Raw genomic sequence first — 19,841 nt, 5'->3', positions numbered from 1 at the left:
GTGTTCTATATTCCCAAACAAGAGCCACTAGGCTGAAAGCCAAAACAAGCCTAGTCAGGCCTCAGCTTAGTCAGCAAGGCATGCCTTAGACAAGCCTGCAAGGGGAAAGCTGAGGGAGAACAACTCTGCACGGTCTCTTCTGACACAAGAAATAGGAAGCATCACACGGAACTGGCAGGTTCAAAGCCAACAGCTGATTCTTCACCGCTGCTTCTTCAGAAAGGACCCTGACCCCTGGAACTCCCTGCTGTGGGTGCTGCAATCCCTGCAAGTTAGAAAATGGGCATACATCGTCACAGGAGGAGACCCAGCAGTGACACACAGCTGCGTTTGAACGCAGGGCGCAGGCACCCCAGCCTGTTGGTGTGCTGGGCACGTCAGACACCCCGCAGCACTGCGCTGAGCTCCGGGGCTCTCCGTGCTCGTGCTCTTCCCCTGAGAGATCCCCCTGCTCCTGAAGTCTCACCACTCAAACCTGGTTTCTTTTCCCTGTTCCCACAGAACGCTGTCCTACCTTAGCTCCTGGCATGGCAGTTGGATAAAACTGGTTTCCTCTGGGCTTCCACCATCCATTTCTTTTGTTTAGATCACGCCTGCCCACGAGTCAGTGTCTCTTAATGACTTTTAAATATTACTTCTTTGCCCCTCAGCACATGGAGCACAAGGCAGGCTACAGCCAAAGGCAGTCATAAGACATACTGGTAGCTCATGCTATCATACTGTAATTTGCAACTGCAGCAGCTCTGAGATTTATTTTTTATTTTTTAAAAACTACAGTAGAATTAGATAATTATAGATAGAAGACAAGATTGGATTTAGACCAAAAAAAAACAGTCAAAAATTTGGGTTGAAAGTTTTCCATTACTGTATTAGAACGACGGCTGCCTGGCTTGGCAGACTGCTGCACAGAGAAACGTGGATCGCTCAAAGTTTGAGAACAGCAGCGATGTCACCGTGAGGGGACTGGAGCCAGCAGATACGAACAAACAGCCATCTAATCCTTGACCATGGAGTGAACTCCGCAGGCAAAGGCTGTAACCACTGAAAGTTTACCGTGGGCCAACGTCTGTGACAGCGCTCTGCAGAACAGAGATTGTCTTGTCTGAAACACCTGGCCTGCTATGAGCACAAATAGACACAAATAGCAAAACTCTATTAGGCTAGAAATAACCCGACTCCGAAGGACCAAAAATGGAAGGAACAGTCTGAAACTAAATACAAAAATAAAAAGCAGAACACCTGTCTTCAGAGGATCCTCTTGAAAATGCCACAAGGCTAACTCACCACCACCTGAATTTGAAGCTGTTCCTCCTGTGGTACCACTGAACTTGGTTACTATTAATATTATTTTTGCTCTAAGGCCCAAACACAGATAATTAGGATAAAAGGTTAAAAAACAACAGTTAACAGAAGTTGTGAGGGTTGCTGTTTCAAGGGGCGAGCCTTACCAAAACTCTGGTCCAAATCAATCCTAGTCTTTTCAATACTTAAATCTGAGAAGAGCTTTGAGTATGAGAACCCTCTCATTTAATTCGGCAAGCCCACATGTAACATTGTATGTGCAGAATATAGGTTGTATCAATCTCGTCTAGATTTCCTAACAACAATGATAAAATGCATTTAAGCTCACTGCCTGGCTTTTCCTGTTCGTCATTTGCGGGCCAGCCTTCTGCTGGCTCTCACAGACGACCAGCCATCAGATGGCAACCAGAAAACCACAAATTGATAGCAAAGCTTCATAAGCCTCAGCATTCACAGACCCATTTGTTTTGTTTGAATCAATACTGGCATGCCTGAGTACATTCGGCAAATTAAACGAGAAAATCAACAAGAGCAACCCCTCAGGCTCTCAGGCAACAAACCTCCCTCTTTGGGGACATTTCTTTGAAGTGAGACTCACTGGCCAGAACATGGCCAGCTGGTCCTCTAAGAAATCAAGGCAACCTGCAACGCGCCAGAAGGACACCTCTAGTGATGCTTGAGATGGGAGGACCATCTTGAACCTTCCACGCAACATCCAGTAGTTCTGGAAATGAAAAGGAGCTTGCATTTTGCTGAACGCCAAAAGAAGTTCTTCTAAAAGCATTTTCACTCTTTCAGCGCTGATACAGAGACTATTAAACTCTTCCCATTCCCCACTTCATAGGTCTCCACACAGTTGTTTTTAATTTGTGCTGTTACTATTTGTATTCCCTGGCACTACAACTGTTTCTCATACAAAGACATAAACAGCAGCGATTCCAGCTCCAAAAACCCCATATGTTCTAAAAAGACATCAGACAAGGCGTGGGAGGCAGAGAGGTGCAGCGAGGAGGGGAAATGCCTTGCCTAAAGTCACGCAGAAGGGCAGCGACACGGCTGGGAACATCACTGCTCGTGAAGCAGGTCTAAACACAGGGGGCTCTAATTTGCTAACCAGACAAGTTCATGGCAGCTACTGAAAGCTGCCCACGAGCAAAGTGCCACGAGTCGCATCCCTGTTCTGTAGCAGAGCTAGTACAGCAGCTTTGGCTACCACACAATTGCTACGGAGAGGTTACGGGGCTTTGTTTGTTTTTATCCTCCTTCCTCTTAGTTAAGAGAGGAGGTAGGAGGGTTAGGGAACGGGGAAAAAAGAAGGTTGCAAGCTCCATCAGAAAACTTGTCAGATTTGTATTTTTGGTCTGTTAGAAAAGTTGGTCATCACAGGTGATGCAAGTAAACTACTGGTGGTGGAAATTAAGATCCCAGCCTCTGCTGCATTGTAAAACCTATTGTTTCAGTGCAATGCTATGGTCACACTGGGTGCCACAGCACTTTGCGTTTTCCTTCTTTGTGGAGGATTGGTGCAGCCCTGATCAGTATGGCTATGCCATCAGTGAACCAAAGCCACTGCTCCATGTACAGAAGAATCCGATTCTGTTCCTGCAAGTTGTGCTCTGAAAAGCCCTTCGATATCAGGCGCATCATGCCATCTGCAAACAAATGGAGACTTTTTCCCATCTGTACTTCAATTTCTGTGAACACCCTGGAAACGACGGAGGGAAAAATATGTCTTTTAGAAAAGAGGATTTTCCTGCTTACCTATGATTTTGTCATCTCCAAATTAGACTACTTGGAAGATACACTTAGCAGAGCTAGTCATTATGAAATAAGTCACTAAGTCTCATTAGAAATCATGTTTAAATTTAGTTGGTCAAAGGTACTCAATGGAAAGGACTAGGCAGTTTGAACAGGCAATTTGTCACAGGGAGGTGAATCACCCTCTGGAGATAATCATCTTCTCCATCTACTGAAGATGGAGCCCAGACAACTAGCTTAGCTAGCTTATTTTAAAATGGACTAAATGAAGATGGATTTCATCCTTAAATAGCTAGCTCATCCTGCGGAGAACCACACCTTTGCTCCACAAAATGCACTGGCTTCCCTTTCAACACGCTGCCCAACTTGTCTCCTGCTTCTAAACTAAGCATAATTAGTTTTTCTTTGACTGACACTTGAACACAGCCAGACCACTCAAAACCCCCCATTCTTTGCATTTATGTAGGAGGGTTTCAGACACAGGAATGAGAAAGAAGAGCGCTCCATCTGCCTTCTCCAAGGTGGGAGCAAATGGTCCCCAGTAGATTCATCAGCGGGTGAAATTTTTAGGACGCATGCTTACTGCTGGTATTAGCACAAGTTTATGCTCAAGTAGATCTCTTCGCTTCTCTGCATCAATTTTATGCACTGCTTATGCATTGCAAGCAGCTGATGGAAATCATTATAACGCTTAAAAGAATTACCTAAAATTTATGAAAAGACAGTTAAGAGGGAAGCACGAGCTATTTCCAAGTTAGTTGCATGGCAGATACAGCACAGAGTAGCCGATTAACAAGTGAACAGCTGTACAGCCGAGTTTAATGGGAGTAAGGCAATACATGCTCCCTTAAAACACTTAACTAAGATTCAGACAAAATACATGGAGTCAGACTGCTGCAGTTTTGAAGAACCATTTATAAGGTGCGAGTTCTCTGAAAATGCACGCAGCTCAAGATGATAAATCGCCTGCTACTCCTTGGTGGGAACACCAGTTTACAGTATGGTCATGCACACAGCAGTGTTCCTGCCTTTTGTGTGATGTCTATATACAGTGCACCTCACCGCATTTCTAAAACAAACAAACAAAAAACAACTGCAGTAAGCAAGATGTAAACTGACAAGAGTATTAATGACTAATTTTAAGTGTGCACCAATGCTGTCTATGAGCATAATACTTGTTGATCCAGAAGGTCTATTTCAATTCCATCTATTGACACAGCCAGTGTTGAACACCCTCATGTGGCTGCTCTAGGTTCTTATGGACCCGCTTTAGTCTTTACTTACTTCAATCCCAACACTGCTCACCATCGGCGAGACAGATGCAGTAGAAAGCTCAGTGTGTAGCTTGATCAAATCACTTGATTTGACCACAATACATTGGGAAACCAAGCTGTAAGCTGGATCCTCTATCCCAAGTAAGAGGAAGTTTGTGCATATTACATTTCAAAATGTAACATTTGCCAAGTACTCCCAAGGTTTTATCAACCACTATGAACGTAAAGCAGATCGGTAAAAAACAAAACAAAACAAAAAAAGAATAAAACGCTGCCTCTCTTTGCATTTCTTTAGTTCAAGGAAAAGCCTTTTGCTTTAATATTTTTCTACCTCGGATGGAGCTTCTTTCCATTTACTTGCACCTACCTTACTAGGTTCTCCTCCCAAACATCTCTGTGAGAAGTCTCTGCAATTCATCAACTCAGTCCATGATGCTTGTGGTGGTGTATCAGACTTTCCAGAAAGTGATCTGCCTCCTCACACTAGAGTTTATAGAGATGGATCTCCAGTCAACATTATCAGGCTTTTGAGTAGCCTTGGGAAGAGAATGAAATTTGATATGCTGTTGTCTCTGTTGGCCATCAGAAATTCAACACATTGACCCATTTTTAATGAAAATCTACCCAACAATAGCACTTGCTTATACCTCTTTGAGGCTTTCTAGATTAGTAGAAATTACTTGCAGTAAAACAGAGGTAAACATTTGCCTTAGAACTGTTCATCTTCAATTATATATAAATATATTCAGGATCCTTTTATGAAGTAATAAAGTAGGTTAAAAAATATGTTGATGCCATAATTTCCACCACTGCCATACTTACTCTTAATTTGCGTCACTGAACGAAGAAACATTAAAAAGGGGCCAGGCATAGAGGTATTGAGATTTTTCCATGGATATGTAGAAAATCATTATATAAACCAAGGGTGTTAAAGGCTTTCCTGACTCCCAGCTCTGTTTGCTCCCAAAGAAAGGCTGCGGTTCCCCAAGCCTAATCTCCTTCAAATGGCACAGGACACACAGATTAGAGGAGACGCTGTGTTTTGTTCATAAACAATTTATTTTATTTCAAATATGTGCCCTTGTTGATTCAACAATGATGTCTGGAGAATCATGTCCTCCACCAAACAAAAAGAGAACTGATTTGGAAATCTTTCACCTGACTCATTTGCTGATGATACCTTGACACTGCCTCCCTGCTCCTTCTCAGCAGCTGAAAGTATGGCTCAGAGTGAGCATAAACTTGCACCTTACTCCGAAATGACCAGAAATACAGTGAACAAAGAACCAGTAAAAACAACCCTTCAGGGAGGCAGAGGGCTATGAATATATAGACAGATAGAAAACATCTTATTGGGATTTTTACTGATTTTTTTTTTCTGCAAGTAAGTTTAAAAACCACTTTAACTTTAGTGTCCTGCTGTTTTCCCCTCCTCATTTCCTCCTCATCCCCCAACAGAAATAAACAATTCCGAAAATGCTAGATGTTCCTAACACCCCCCTCTTTTTAAAAAAAAATAAAAAAACACAAACGAACAAACAAACCATTTGAAATTCTGTCCCTCTCCTTTCCAAAAAAGCAGGCAATGTGGCATGGAGTAAACAGGACTGGACAAAGCATGAGTTTCACATGGATGAACTGCTGATTATCTCTTCTTACTATCTGGTATGGGTGTTTGCTTTGCATTTCTATTGATGTAGATTATAAGACATGAAGCAAGTTATTTTGGATGCTGATGCCAATCTGAGCATTAAGGAAAAACTAATGATGCCTGGGTCCTGGCATAGGTGGTCATGGACTTATGGAAGTTCCTTGGTTTAATATTTACAAGGATGTTTTAAAATTATGGTCTGTGAAACATTTTCCGAAGATGCTCCTTTATCTGAGAAAAAAATAAAAGAACCCTTGATCCAAATCCCATCTCTTTTTAAAAGTCTTGTTAAAAATGTTGATTCATCGATTTATCTTAGCACACTTAAAAGCAGAATAGTGAATAATGACTTAAAAAAAAAGAGAAACATGCTGATCTCTACGGAGACCGTCGCTCTTTTTTCATAAGTAAATGACACTGAATGGTGCGGATTCGATTCTTCGCTGGGGCAAACTCCGGCTGAAGTTTTAATGTTGACTCATACCATTTCATCGCCTTTTCAAACTCTTCCTATAAAGAAAGAACAAAGATTGCATTAAGTCAGAGTGGACACTACCATTTTCTATTTCCTCCCCGTTCTAAGTAGTTAAGTGGCATGGTATACACAGAGGTAGCTAAACCATCCTGGTGGTTTAGTGGTTTTTGTTTTTTTTCCTCCAAATAACTAGTACTTTCTTGGACTTATATGACCCAATTTTGCATAACCCATGGAAGGGAGTCAAATCACTGTTAAATATTCCTGACCAATTATCTTACCTTTTTCCTTTTAATAGTAGGTGTGTGCATTCTTACTGTGAAATAACCTTTAAAAAGCAGATTTCATCCAGAATTGACATAAATCAAAGCTTTGCACTCTTGTACAATGCAAAAATATCAACTTTGCTAAAAAGGTAACGTTTTTAAGAACAAGCTTGAAATTAGTACAAAAAGATTACTCAAACTAAGGAAATTAAAAAAATCGACCTAATAATTTAAAATCTTACAGCAGCTAGACAATTTCAATTGACAACCTGGACTCCAGAATGGTAGTAAGAAGCATTCATGGTGTAGTAACATTTATTTTAGAGTAATGAAATCTAATTATCTATACCATCCCACATTTTTTTGTTTATTAACCAGGAAAAAATGCCAACTTCCAATAATGTCTTAGAAGAAAAACATGAGAGGAGAAAAACAAAAACAAACAAACAAAATGTGGGTTTTTTAGTCACTTTCTACATTTTTTCCTCCTCTTTTCTCTTACAGGAACTGAGCTACTCCTATGACGTATTTTTGGGACTGTGAACGAGAATTTATTTATTTTCCAAATCTACTAAAGGGAACCACCAAAAGAGCTTTAAAACAGATGCTGGACTTGGGTACTTTTTCTCTTAAACAGCATATTCAGTATTTCCTAGGGCAAGACTATTGATGAACTACTGGTAAAAAGCTAAACCAACATTGCCATGTGAAAGCAGGCAGCACACTGCACAGCATTTCTAGACTTTGAATTTATTTTCTTTCTAAGTAAAAGAAGACAGAAGTATGGGCAGACTCCTGCTTCATACTTACAACTCCCAGGATCTCACTCTAAGCATTACCTCAACTTCAGTCGAGTTCTGTTTCTCAGTAACTATTTGTACAGTCCAGGTAACATTCACCTCTAGCCACTTTATAAACACTAGCTAGATCAATGAGTCATGATTTAAAAAAAATGTATTTTACTACAGTTTCAACAGGAATTACATCGAATATCCCACATTAGTTTATGGGAGCACTGACAAACAAATGAAAACAAGAATCAGATTTTTCCATTTTTAGATGTAGTTATTAGTTATTGTAGTTATTTCCTTTTTTTCCTATTGTAGTTATTTCCTTGCTGTGATCTGATATGACTTTGAAGTTCTTTTAGATTTATTTCCCACAGCATTAGTTTCTATAACATCCATCTGAAGTTCTCAGTCCTTAAAACGGCCAACAGTTTCTGCTTTTTAAGGCAATTTGCTGAAAAGTCTTGCACATAAAGGAATGTTAACCTCTACAATGCTATACTATTAATTAACATGGTGTCTTTTACAACCTTGTTGCCAGGGTCAGCTCTCAAATACAGCTGGCTAAATACAAAGAAAATAAACTAACTTTTCTTTATATCAGTGTAAGTTGATCCGGAAGATAAGTTTGTCCTGTTGCTAGTCATTTTATATTATGAATGTGGCTTCATTGAGAAATCTCTCATAGCCAGGAGAATAAAGTTATTCTTAGGCCCTGTTCTAACTTGAAAGACATTCAAAACTCATGCATCAAACTTCTACTTCATTTCTTTCTACTGTGAGAAGTAATACCTTAATAGAATGAAGTCATTCCTTTCTTCAGTTTGTTTGCACTGTGTTTGACAGCACTGGGCATTCTGCTCTTTTCAAGCCTGATAGCCACAATACATGAATACCTGCTCAACTTTCCTTGTTATCTCTAATATCCACTCAATCAGAAGAGCGAAATATTAAGGACAGATCTACAACAAGTACTAAAAACTGGCAGGGATACATAGGAACACATGTAATTGAAAATATTTCTGAAGCAGACATAGGTATTAGCTACGTTTCAGTTTAATGGTGTCTCTCTTACCTTTCAAATATACTGGCCCTGTTAAAGATGAGAATAAAACATGCAAGAACCAATCCAGCCTTTGTAACATAGAAGGAATGAACATTTTGCATTCACAGGAAATACTGAAAGCTGACTTGCAGATCAGAATATATAGGCAGTATGAAGAAATTTAAATGAAATCTGTAAACTATTTTGGGTGTTGATAATTCAGATACTGAAGTTAAACATCCCTTGTGTTTGTTCACTGCAGCAGCAAACTGTGTTTTACTAATTATGTTAAACTAAGCTCTCCAGGATAAAAACTCAGCTTGTCATTAATTTCCCAGTATTACAAAAATATCCTGTGTTTAGATGGGAAGACAACCAAAATTATCAACTGTTTGCTATTGTCTTAACAAAGCTTTGCAGACAGCATCCTGAAGCCAGCTTGTAAGAACACTGGCCTTCAAGAATTAAACGAGTAATAGAGAGCTTTGATGGTCTTAAAAAGTACATTAAAAAAATATATATTCTCTTCCTGATCCCTCCCTTATTTTGTGAATGTTGCTCCCTCAAAATTCCAACTTGTGGAAACACGATTTGTATATAGACTTCACCAAAGACAAGACACAGACAGGGGACAGCACACTCACCATTGCTACGTAGACATTTGCCAGCGTGAAATGATTAACCACAAAGTGCGGTGCTATTTCCACTGCCATGGTAGCCACGATGATGGCATCATTCCAAAGCCTGGCATTGTGGAAGATGTTTGCTAGGCTTATTAGTGGTACATCCTGGAAGAGAAAGCGATAAACAGTGAGGTTCTTTCCACTGAAATAGTTTCAGGATCAGGAAGACAGAAGGCTCCACCACCTGGCCACTCCACTCTCTGATCGCTTTTTGAAGGTGATGAATTCGACTTATTTTACTATAAAAAGGGCATTTCAACCTGAATTATAAACAAACAAACAAAAAACCCTCTTATAAACACATCTACTCGCAAAAGTGATACACATGACTGTTGCACAGACAAGCCATTCGAAAACTAACTCACATTAAATGTTCCAGTACATACATTTAGTTTTTAGATGATGTTGTGTTAGTTTTCACCCAAAAGATGAGATGCAGTCTAAGAGATGAGAGAAGCTGTTAGTCTAACCCCCCTCCTTCAGCTGTTGCATAGAAGGGGAAGGAATAGGAATAAAAAGGGAAAGCAGGGAAGTGAAAAAAAGGGTCTAACCATTAGCACAGCTGGCACACTGTTTTCTATCCTGCTTCTGGTACAGAATTCCTGTAGGATGCTGAGTAACAGCTATAAATAAAGTTTTCTCAGGTAGTCACTGATGTTTTTATTTTCTGAATTTCCAGACTGTGACCGTGTCTGACTGACAAAATTGTGGAGCCCTGACAGCCATAACAAACTCTCTGGGAGCTTCACATCTACAAAGGACAAAATACTACTCAGAAGCAGGTCTTAGATGCCCTCAACAGAAGAATAAAAAATTCTGTATGTATTTGATCCCTGCCACAGTTTTGATACTATGCAGATTCTGTGGAAGTGAGAATCACAAAAGAAGCCCACAGGAAAATTAATTACCTTTTATTTAGATGAGAAAAGGTGAGATAAAGTAGGGAGAGCACATAAAGCCAAGGAGGAAGATTAAACAAAATAGTAAATAGCAATTCATTCAGTGTTAACTCTCACTGAGTTCAAGTTGCAGCTAAATCTGTACAAACAAGACCCCCAGTTTTATCTGGAGGCATGGGGGTAACTTCAAAAGGACAAAAACAAAGCACAAATTTGGTGTGAGTCCATCCCAAGCAACACTGTATCACACCACTAGGAAACAGTCAGCAGTACCTACACCATAAAAGAAAGATAAGTAAATAAAATAAACAAAAGCATGTTGTGTTAGACCTTGGTTCCAACTTTGTTTTAAAAAGACAACGGCAAAAAGACAGAATTATAGGAGACAAAAGACACTCAGGATGTGGAGTAGGAATAGATCAACATTTCTTAGCTGAGGTATTTCTCCTGTTAATGGCTAAATATTCCTAATAATACAGAGCGCAAAACACTGTCATCTGATTTTCAGAGAAGGATTTAAGACCAAGGTTCAAGAAGTGGTTTGCACTTTGCAGTGTTGCACAGTTTGTTGTTCAGGTCCCAGAGTGAAATCCCCAATGTTGAGTTAGGGGCCAGCTTGCAAGGGGGAGCCCGGTGTCTAAGAACAGGCATCCCTGCTCAGCATCTCAAGGGGCAGGGTGAAGGGTATACAGAGCACTTCAGTCAGCTGTAACACTAAACAGGAGACTGTCCCAAATACTGCCCTTTTGGCCTAAACCACAAAGCTGCTGCACAAAGTCAGGCACTACTCAGCCAAAACACTTACACTTTAAGCATTTACATTATTCCTTTAGAACTCACCACTTCCCCCATTCAAAAGCACAAGGGGAAGACATACTTCCCACATTTTAGGTTACAAGACTTGTACAGGCAGAGGCTGACAAAGACTCAGTCCTACGTAACAGAGGGGAGTTCAAGCCTGTATTGCCCAGAGAGGTGTCAAACCCACTGAAATGCAGGAAATTCCTCTTTTGTAGTTGCCCACACTCAACACGTGGTGAGGGTCTTGAGGTTTCACCACAGCTAGCTGATGTCCAACACATTACAGACACTTGATGTGTACAATTCTGGCCTTAACAGTTTGGGAAAACTCCATATGGCTGTTACACAAGCAAAACATGATTTCATCCATGTAGCAGGCAGATGTGATATGTACACACCTTCATGTGATGGGGTGCATAGTGCAGCGCTTGCCGTAAGCAGTCAATTGCCTTCTTTCCTTGGCCCTTCACCCTCCAGTAAAGAGCAGCCATGCTAGAGAGGACCCACGAAGTCTGATTCTGGCAAAAAGAACACAAAACCCAGTCATGCAAACACCTGTAGTGAAAAGACTCCTTGTCTTTCACTCTTTGAATTTACTTGACATATTGAGGGTGGAGGGTGTTACACTTTAACGATAAACTATTTGCTGGCTCCCCAGGAACGCAGTCACTGCACCAAGCCTGTTGGAGTTTAAGAAGCGTTTGGGCTGTACACTTAAGTCACATGGTCTGAATTTTTGGATAGACCTGTGTGGTACCAGGAGTTGGACTCAATGATCCTTGTGGGTCCCTTCCAACTCGGGATATTCCATGATTCTATGTTTCTATTCCAAAGCGTCAGAAAGAGTTACTCTACCACGTATGCAGCAGCCAGGTCAATGAGACTGCCATATGAAACACAAATTCCAAATGCAACATAATTTTCTTAAGGGAATAGCATCTTAATAGCTTTATACAGCAACAACAGTTTCAGCAGTCACAACAGCTTCTAACCAGCTGCCAGGTGCTGAGCATTCAGATGCGTACACGCATTACCCTGTATAAATCAACGCTCTTAGCTAAGTTAGCTGACTGGACTCCTTGGAAAGAGAAAGGGTGCTCTGGGACGCAGCGCAGGGCAGACGCCTGAGCAGTCTCGCTGACCGAGCTTGTTGCCTCTAGTTGGCTGACTCCCACGTCACGTGTCAGAAGGGAAAATACCACGCGCTTGAATTCTGTGGACTCAGACACTTTAAATGAATGTTTATGTTCACATATGCAATTAGATAAGTAGCCATCTTGATCTGTTTGATTAGCTCTTGTGAATAATGAATGAGACTGGTACACAGAAAAACTGCATTTTATTTCCAGCACAGCCAGCCTCAGTGAGAACTTAAGTTTCTGGTCTGTCAGTACTGAATTTTCAGCTAATTTGGATAAAGCTTCTTGTCTGCAGGGGGAAGCGTAGCTTGTAAAAGAAAAGTTGGCACATCTGAAATCAAAAGGAACTAAGATTTATAATGCAGGCTTAAGAGTAACATCTTCACTTTCTGGGAACAACAAAGGTATACTGGCTTTAGTTTCAAAGCATAGTAAGTTCTTTTGATGGCTTTCTAGAATAGGCTAGGGGCACCAAGCTGTTTCGGTTGTACTCTTTTGTATGATAGTTTGGAACATCCTCCTTGCGCTGTAAATACAGAACAACAATCCCTACATCCCCATCCACCTTGTATATCCTGGGAAAAATATGTTCCTAATCATCTCTCCAGCAAGAACAGGAACTGCAGCCTCACACATGGTGCTATACCTCTGCCTGAAGGCATCTGACACTTCAGTTCAACACTGCATAAGGTAAAAGAAAACAAGTAAGAAAGAGAGGAAGTCCTTGCCTGTCATCTGCCTGCCTGCCAGAAGTGCAACTGGAAGAGTTGAGCCATGGCTTAACTCTGACTTTCTATAAGCTCCAAGCCAATGTTGTATCAACAGAAAGAGGATTAAGAACTGTTAAAATAGTTTAATAAATATCAGCAGCTAGCAATACGGCTCAAAACAGGGCTGGAAATACACTGGGAATATGATATGCTTATGTTTTAGTAGGAAGGTAGGCAAGAGACCTGGCAGCGGGACTCCCATCTGTAAGCAGAGGATATAGCTCAAGGAAGTACCTGTGAGGGCCTTAGAGAAGCTGAATAGACAAAAATCTTTGGTCCAAGTACTACTGCATTCCTTAACTGGAATGTCAGTCATATAGTTGATAAATATATATATAGCTGGATAAACTGCAGCCAGACACCACTCTTTTTCTCACTTACACGTACCTTTTCCAAAGCTTTGGCTATTCGAGTACCAACTTGTTCTAATGACTGTGGTGAGTACTGGTCCTTGCCAAGATTCTGTAACACCTGTGAAAGAGGAAAAACACATCCTGAGAGGATGGAACCTGGTAAGAGATGCCCTTCACTCGCCTGCTTGTTTGCTGCTTTTTTACCCAGCCTTTTACAAACGCCCTAACTTGTTCCATCCCAAACATCACTGTATATCTGGAGTTAGTACTATCTGTATCATCACATAGCTTTTTAACTCCATGCTGCCGAATACCAGGAATGCTAGAAATTTACGCATTCTTCATTGATTTTTTCTTCTATTAATTCATAATTATAGAGATTCTAATGGCATTTTAGGATTTCCCTCAACCCACATCACAGAAGGCTAGGAAAACATTCTGGTAAAATATTAGTTGTGTTGTTCTTACAGTTTTATCCAGGTGTTCACTCACTGAAGATACTTTCAGAGACAGGGCACTGAACTAAATGTACCTTGAATCTGCCATGGTTTGGCCATTTTTGTGTGAGAACCTTCACCTGTGGCATACCTCTTTAAGTTGACTTTCTCCAGTGTAATGCAAGCTTGCTCGACTCGAGACACCTTGCAGGTGGTCCAAAGTATGCATACTGGCTGGTAGATTAGGGTTGCAAAGGGGCTCCATGGCTGGTTCTTGCAGCTGCGTTGCAAAATCGATGTGTTCTGTAATGCTACAAAGGTAATAAACTGAATTAGTCGGGAGAAGAAAGGCAAGAGTCATCACAAAGTTCCCTAGTGAGCATAAACTGCCTAGAATCTGGCAGAATCTCCTTTGAGTAGCTTAAGAAGCAAGAGAAACTGGATCTTCAGTCTGCCATTGTGCTTTTCTTTACAAGTGGAATAATGAAATACCACATAATGTTTTCAAACTTCTTTGAAATTCTGATAGTTCTTAAAGAACTTTCAGTTAATACACACTTGAGGCCATACAGCTGTCTTGCTTTGTGCAAGTGACTTACAGTCCACATATAAGATACTTACTCAATGTTTTTAGCAGAAACAGCAAGCCACGTGCTGGCCACAGTTGTAAGCTCTACCCTACGGAGTTTCAGGCATTCATCAGGACTTGGCCAGCCAAGGCTACGATAGTCACGCTTTTTTCCTAGAGAAAGGGAAAAAAAAACACATCCAAAAAGTAAGAGAAATTCTCCTGAAGCAAAAAGACATTCTGCTTTAGTACAATGATTTACAAAATACTTCATAGCAACAGAAACATTCCCTACATTACAAAAGTCACAGTCCTGCAGCCAGATTTCTGTAAGAACAATCCCCAAACTAAATACACTAAACGAAGCTCATTGGATTCAAAGACAGAATTGGATCATATGGAAGACAGATTTGGAGGTCTCAAAAAAACATTTTATTATAATTTGTCAATAGCTACAGATTAAGAACAATCACTGTTCTTGTTTACATGATGTCTCTACTTAGATGTCCTTAAAGAAAGTTCGTAAGTGAGTCATCATTTATGTTCTACACCTACAGTAAGAACTAATAGAAGCTGATAACTCCATCTTCTGACAATTTCAGGTGAAATATACTGCCATTTCTTATCACCGAATATTAGGACAGCCACTAGCTTACATTGCATTCTTCCACTCAACACAGCAACATTTCTGAAAACTACTAAGCGATTACACATTTTCAGATTTGATCCAAAATCTACTGAAATCTTTTCCTCATGAGTGTGGATATGGTACCAGATCCTACAAACCTGGATCCTACATGTTAAATGCTAGGAAACATTTTTCTCTTGCATCAGAAACATCTGAACTGTTTTGAAGGTAAGAAAGATTCACTGTAGCCATAAATCTGCAGAGTGGGAGGCCAAGTTCAACGACGTGCAGCTGTCTCACCAGGTACACATGCAGTATTTCAGTACCTATTTGTGGTTACCTACATTTTTGACCATTTGGATGCAAATCCTATTTACTTCAAAGGAAGTGTTTCACCACAATTTTGCAAAATAATGACAAAGCCTGCAATGCCACGTCTTTAGTAAAACGTTCTGACTAAAGGAAAACTAATTTTGTGAAACACTGGGAAACCTCAGGAGGAAAAGATCCTTTCTTGTCATCACCACCTTGCACTACCTGATTACGAGTTAACTATCTGCATGAATGGCAAAAGATAGTGAGAGGTATGGAAATGCTACACAGGGATAGGTAAGTAATCAAAGCACTAGTTAGATACAGGACAGATAGCTTCATTTCCCTGTTCTCCTAGGAACTCCCCAGGAAACCTCCAATGTGTTACTTAAACTTTCAGTGATTTAGTTCTCGTGAATATGTCAGCAGACCTCGCCTCTCAGGAGCGCTAGGAAGTTAATGACTTTACAGCTAAGGGATGCTATATAATAAACCCATAAAAGTAGCTCGGGGAGAAAAAATACACTGAGGAGAGGAAAGGTGTGTATTCACAAATGATAGTTTGTTTTCATGTAATCTTCCCTATTTAAATATTTAATTCAACAACTTACCTTTGTCAGATGCTTAAAAAGGAGCGTGTTAAAGATTTAATGTAAAAGACTTCAAAATGTGAACTCACATTCTAGGTCAACAAATTGTCAATGACTAAAATGGATCGGAGAACACATTTTTGCTTACACATCAACCCTACAGCATTAAGATTTTACATCCTTTGAAATCAAGGTAAAATGAGAAGTATGGGGGAACCATTATTTTGGCTCTTCTAGCATCATTAGGTTCCACAAGTTCCAAATTTTATTCTAAGTAACCATGTGCTGATGACTTCTACCCACCTGAATAGACCAATGGAACTAGCATGCATTATCTTAACAGCTCTCCTCTCTGGTACCTGTTACTTAAGTTGCAAAAACTCCACCTCTCTCTGCAAACCTCCTCACCTAAACTGGTGCAAAACTGTGCTCTTCTGTAGGTCCAGTCTTCTGGAAGACAGCATCTAAATTTTCTCTTCTAATATCACCACATGAATCACAGCAGGATGTAAAGCTTTATATTAATTCTACTAGACCAAGTTCTCTGTTGTTTGGTTTTGAATTGCTTTTTTTTTTATATATATATATTTATATTTTGTTATATTTAATCAATTCAAGCTATCACCCTGTATTTGTCCCTGAAGGTCTCTCTCATCTGGTAAATAAAGCAACTTTTTTGCCCATTCAGTTTTAAAGGAAAAAGTCATCCCTTCCACCACCACCCTCTTGCTACTTCTACTGACATTATCCACGTCTTTCATTCTTGACTTCACAGAATCACACAGAATTTCTAGGTTGGAAGAGACGTCAAGATCATCGAGTCCAACCTCTAACCTAACACTAACAGTCCCCACTACACCATATCCCTAAGCTCTACATCTAAACGTCTTTTGAAGACTTCCAGGGATGGTGACTCCACCACCTCCCTGGGCAGCCTGTTCCAGTGCCTAACAACCCTTTCAGTAAAGAAGCTCTTCCTAACATCTAACCTAAAACTCCCCTGGCGCAACTTAAGCCCATTCCCCCTTGTCCTGTCACCAGGCACGTGGGAGAACAGGCCAACCCCCACCTCACTACAGCCTCCTTTAAGGTATCTGTAGAGAGCGATAAGGTCGCCCCTGAGCCTCCTCTTCTCCAGGCTGAACAAGCCCAGCTCCTTCAGCCGCTCCTCGTAGGACTTGTTCTCCAGAAACTTTCATCACTTCATCCCCAGAAGTTCTGGCAATTAACATTTTTCATTCAGCCAATAAAGTTATGCTGCGCATCATGAAGAAGGTGCTGATAGAAGAGATTTCTTAAAATCCCACATTCCCGTCTAGAAAGTTTATTTGACTATGTAGTATTTGTGATGCATATGTATGATAATAAACCAGTGTAATATAAAAGCTGCAAAGAAATAAACCACAATATTCCAAAAGGTGCAAAGGACAGGTTTCTCTAGTTGCAGCAGGTTACCTATTGGTCCAGGAGAAGGTATCTTTGGTCCACTGATCTCCAGGGCAGTTTGGTAGAAATTTTCATTTTCTCCGTTAATCCCCTCTTCTCCATGTCTCCTGACTGGCTCCTGGAGATCCAAGCTATCAGCTTTTGGTTTCTTTAAACGTTTGACCTGAAAAGTGATCTACCAAAAGGACAATATTGTCCAGGTTAACATTAAGAAGCAGCATGAACATTATCAGCTACAATACGCTACCTGTTTTAGCCCAAAGATTCAATTTTGAAGATGTTACAGATGAGATTTCTTTCCCTTCCCATCTCAACCCATTCTCACACCACACACACACAGCACACAACTACTACCTCTAACATAACAGAAAAGAATTTAACTGCTGGAGAAGTGAAACACGTTTTTCATTATATACTTTATTCGTAACATGATGACAACAGGTACTGCGTCATCTTCATGCTAACCAGAACTTTTGGTTAAAAACCTGTTGCCTTTGCAACTAAAAGCAGTAAGTTTGAAGGCACCCAGCATCATTCAACAGCTAAGCTCTTGCTGTTGATAATTAACACCAATTACATCAGTTTTAGTGATGTGGAAGCCTTTCCTTTAAGAGAGACTGAAACTACTTGTTCATTTCACTCAAACCATCTCTCTTGATGAAAATCATGAAGATTCTATCTAAACCAGTGTTAAAACCCACAAACTGTCCTAGCCTTTCCCTGCACAACAGTAAGTTGGTGCAAGATTTTTATGAACTGATCCAAACTTACCCATTCAGCTTCGTCATCATCGCCACAGTCCCCAAAACAGGAGCTAGCCAGTCCATCCTGAGCTCCCTTTTTTAGGACACGGATTCCCTGCAAGTCCATCCGACGACCTTTTACCTCCAGCGCCCCTTCAAAAGCTTCCTGAGGCCATGAGTTTTCAAATTCATCCACCAAAGCCAGCATCTCTTCAGACATATGATCATCACCTAAACCCTCCACTCCTTCTGAATCGTTGCTTTCTGGAGTAACTGTGTCTAAAATGGAAAACCACAGAAATGTCAAAAATTCTTTACTTACTGCATCCGTGAATTGTACAAAAAAAGTTTTTTGTTTTTTTTTTCTTTTTTTCTGTGACCTCGCTCTTCCACTTGCATTAACTGAATACTCACTGCATGCCGCAAAACCAGAATGGGACTGGAGAATACAGACTTGCCCAGTGCAAAAAAGCACCAACCATTGCTTCAGAAATTAACACTTCCAGAGCACTTCCATAAGTCTCCTTTCCAGACCTAAGTTCTGCCCATTCAAGGGTGACTTTTCAAAGATGAATTTTCTAGGCGTATATGCATTAAACACTGACTAATGCTCTCTGTACCTTAACCACAGAGACTGAGTTCCCTCACTACTGCCTGGCACAGATGATAGAGAATTTACTAAGGTACAACCAACATGTCTTCGTAGAATCTTAACCTTTTATTTCATGCATTTTCATGCTAGGCTTGGATAAGAACAGTGAACAGAATGAAGTTTTAAGGGTTGTTTTTTACTTGAGAAAAAATGTAGCTTTCTTCGAGGAAGGAAGGCAGCTCTTTGAAAAATCTAGAAACTGATCCACCTGTCAGTACCAATTTTGTTACGCTGACTTACTTTCCAGTCTCAGGATGGAGGGATCCCTTGCTGAACCCTGAGTAAGGACTTCTGGATCTTCTGTACCTCCCTCAGAGTGTCCTTCTGCCACTGCTGTGACTGACTCATGGTGCTCAAAGTATTTCTCCTTGTCATGACTGCCATCTAGATTTTTCTCATGACAGTGACCTGAAAGACAGGAATTTATTGATATACCACATAAAACTGCTCCTTTTAGACACGAGGTGCAGAAACTACAGTCTTCTGGTTTTCTACATACAGAGTAACAGTACAATTCCATAAGGTACCAAAGACATTGCTGAGAAAAAACAAAACCAAAAAACTTGTTCTGCCTCTTCACAAGGCAGATCACCTAAAACAGTTACTGATAATGCACTTAGGTATACACTGTGAGTTACCAATGAAAGAAAACTCAGGTATCTTTTGATAGGAGGTTGCACACTACCTAGAAAATCATTGTATGTTGGTAGCAATTCCAGTGAGTGTTCCCAAAGCATATTTTCAGTGACACTGGACCATACGTGGAGGTTGCCTGCCATATGAACCTCACTAGACACTATAATGCTCACGGTGCTTATGTTCACCTTGTCAGCCTTCCAGGTGGGGTTTTGAAAGAGCTGAGCCCCCCGTGACTCCCCCCGAAGCTCCACAGGTACCAAAACATGCATTCCCTACATGCCGTGAGGGGCAGGGAGGTGCCCCTCACTTTGTGGCACAACTACAGAGCTGACACACAGAGCAGGGCCCTGTCTGCAGCCTCCGTCTGTCACTGAGGAGAACAGATATTCTGTGCACCGCGCTGTTGCTGCTCAAAAATCCCTCCTTCCTCCTTTCCATCACCTGTGAGTGAAAATAGCTTCTGTACACAAGTGAGGTTAAGAAGCATACAGTGAATCAAAGAGAGATTAAACTAAATGGAAGATTATCAAGTGTGTTCCCCAGTCTATCCTCACGAGCGCTAACCCCATTGCTCGATTCATATGGAAAATGTTATTTTTCCAGCTGGCAGCATGTACTATGA

At 40.7% G+C, this 19,841-nt stretch overlaps 1 protein-coding gene and 1 long non-coding RNA gene across 2 annotated transcripts in view; one reads left to right on the top strand and one right to left on the bottom strand.

Annotated features, from left to right (window-relative positions):
- Nucleotides 1–19,841, top strand: part of LOC137857771 (uncharacterized) — a 374,251-nt gene that overhangs the window by 122,739 nt on the left and 231,671 nt on the right. The window lies entirely within an intron of this gene.
- Nucleotides 5,847–19,841, bottom strand: part of TTC17 (tetratricopeptide repeat domain 17) — a 54,718-nt gene continuing 40,723 nt past the window's right edge. Inside the window, 9 exon segments of the mRNA XM_068684698.1 lie at nucleotides 5,847–6,495; nucleotides 9,204–9,347; nucleotides 11,341–11,460; nucleotides 13,239–13,322; nucleotides 13,793–13,952; nucleotides 14,263–14,383; nucleotides 17,195–17,360; nucleotides 17,957–18,207; nucleotides 18,821–18,988. Of these exon segments, the coding sequence (XP_068540799.1) occupies nucleotides 6,364–6,495; nucleotides 9,204–9,347; nucleotides 11,341–11,460; nucleotides 13,239–13,322; nucleotides 13,793–13,952; nucleotides 14,263–14,383; nucleotides 17,195–17,360; nucleotides 17,957–18,207; nucleotides 18,821–18,988 (1,346 nt within the window). The 3' untranslated portion in view covers nucleotides 5,847–6,363.

This window comes from Anas acuta, chromosome 5, assembly GCF_963932015.1.
Source record: "Anas acuta chromosome 5, bAnaAcu1.1, whole genome shotgun sequence".
Lineage (NCBI taxonomy): Eukaryota > Metazoa > Chordata > Aves > Anseriformes > Anatidae > Anas > Anas acuta.
This window is presented reverse-complemented; position numbering and strand designations above follow the sequence as displayed.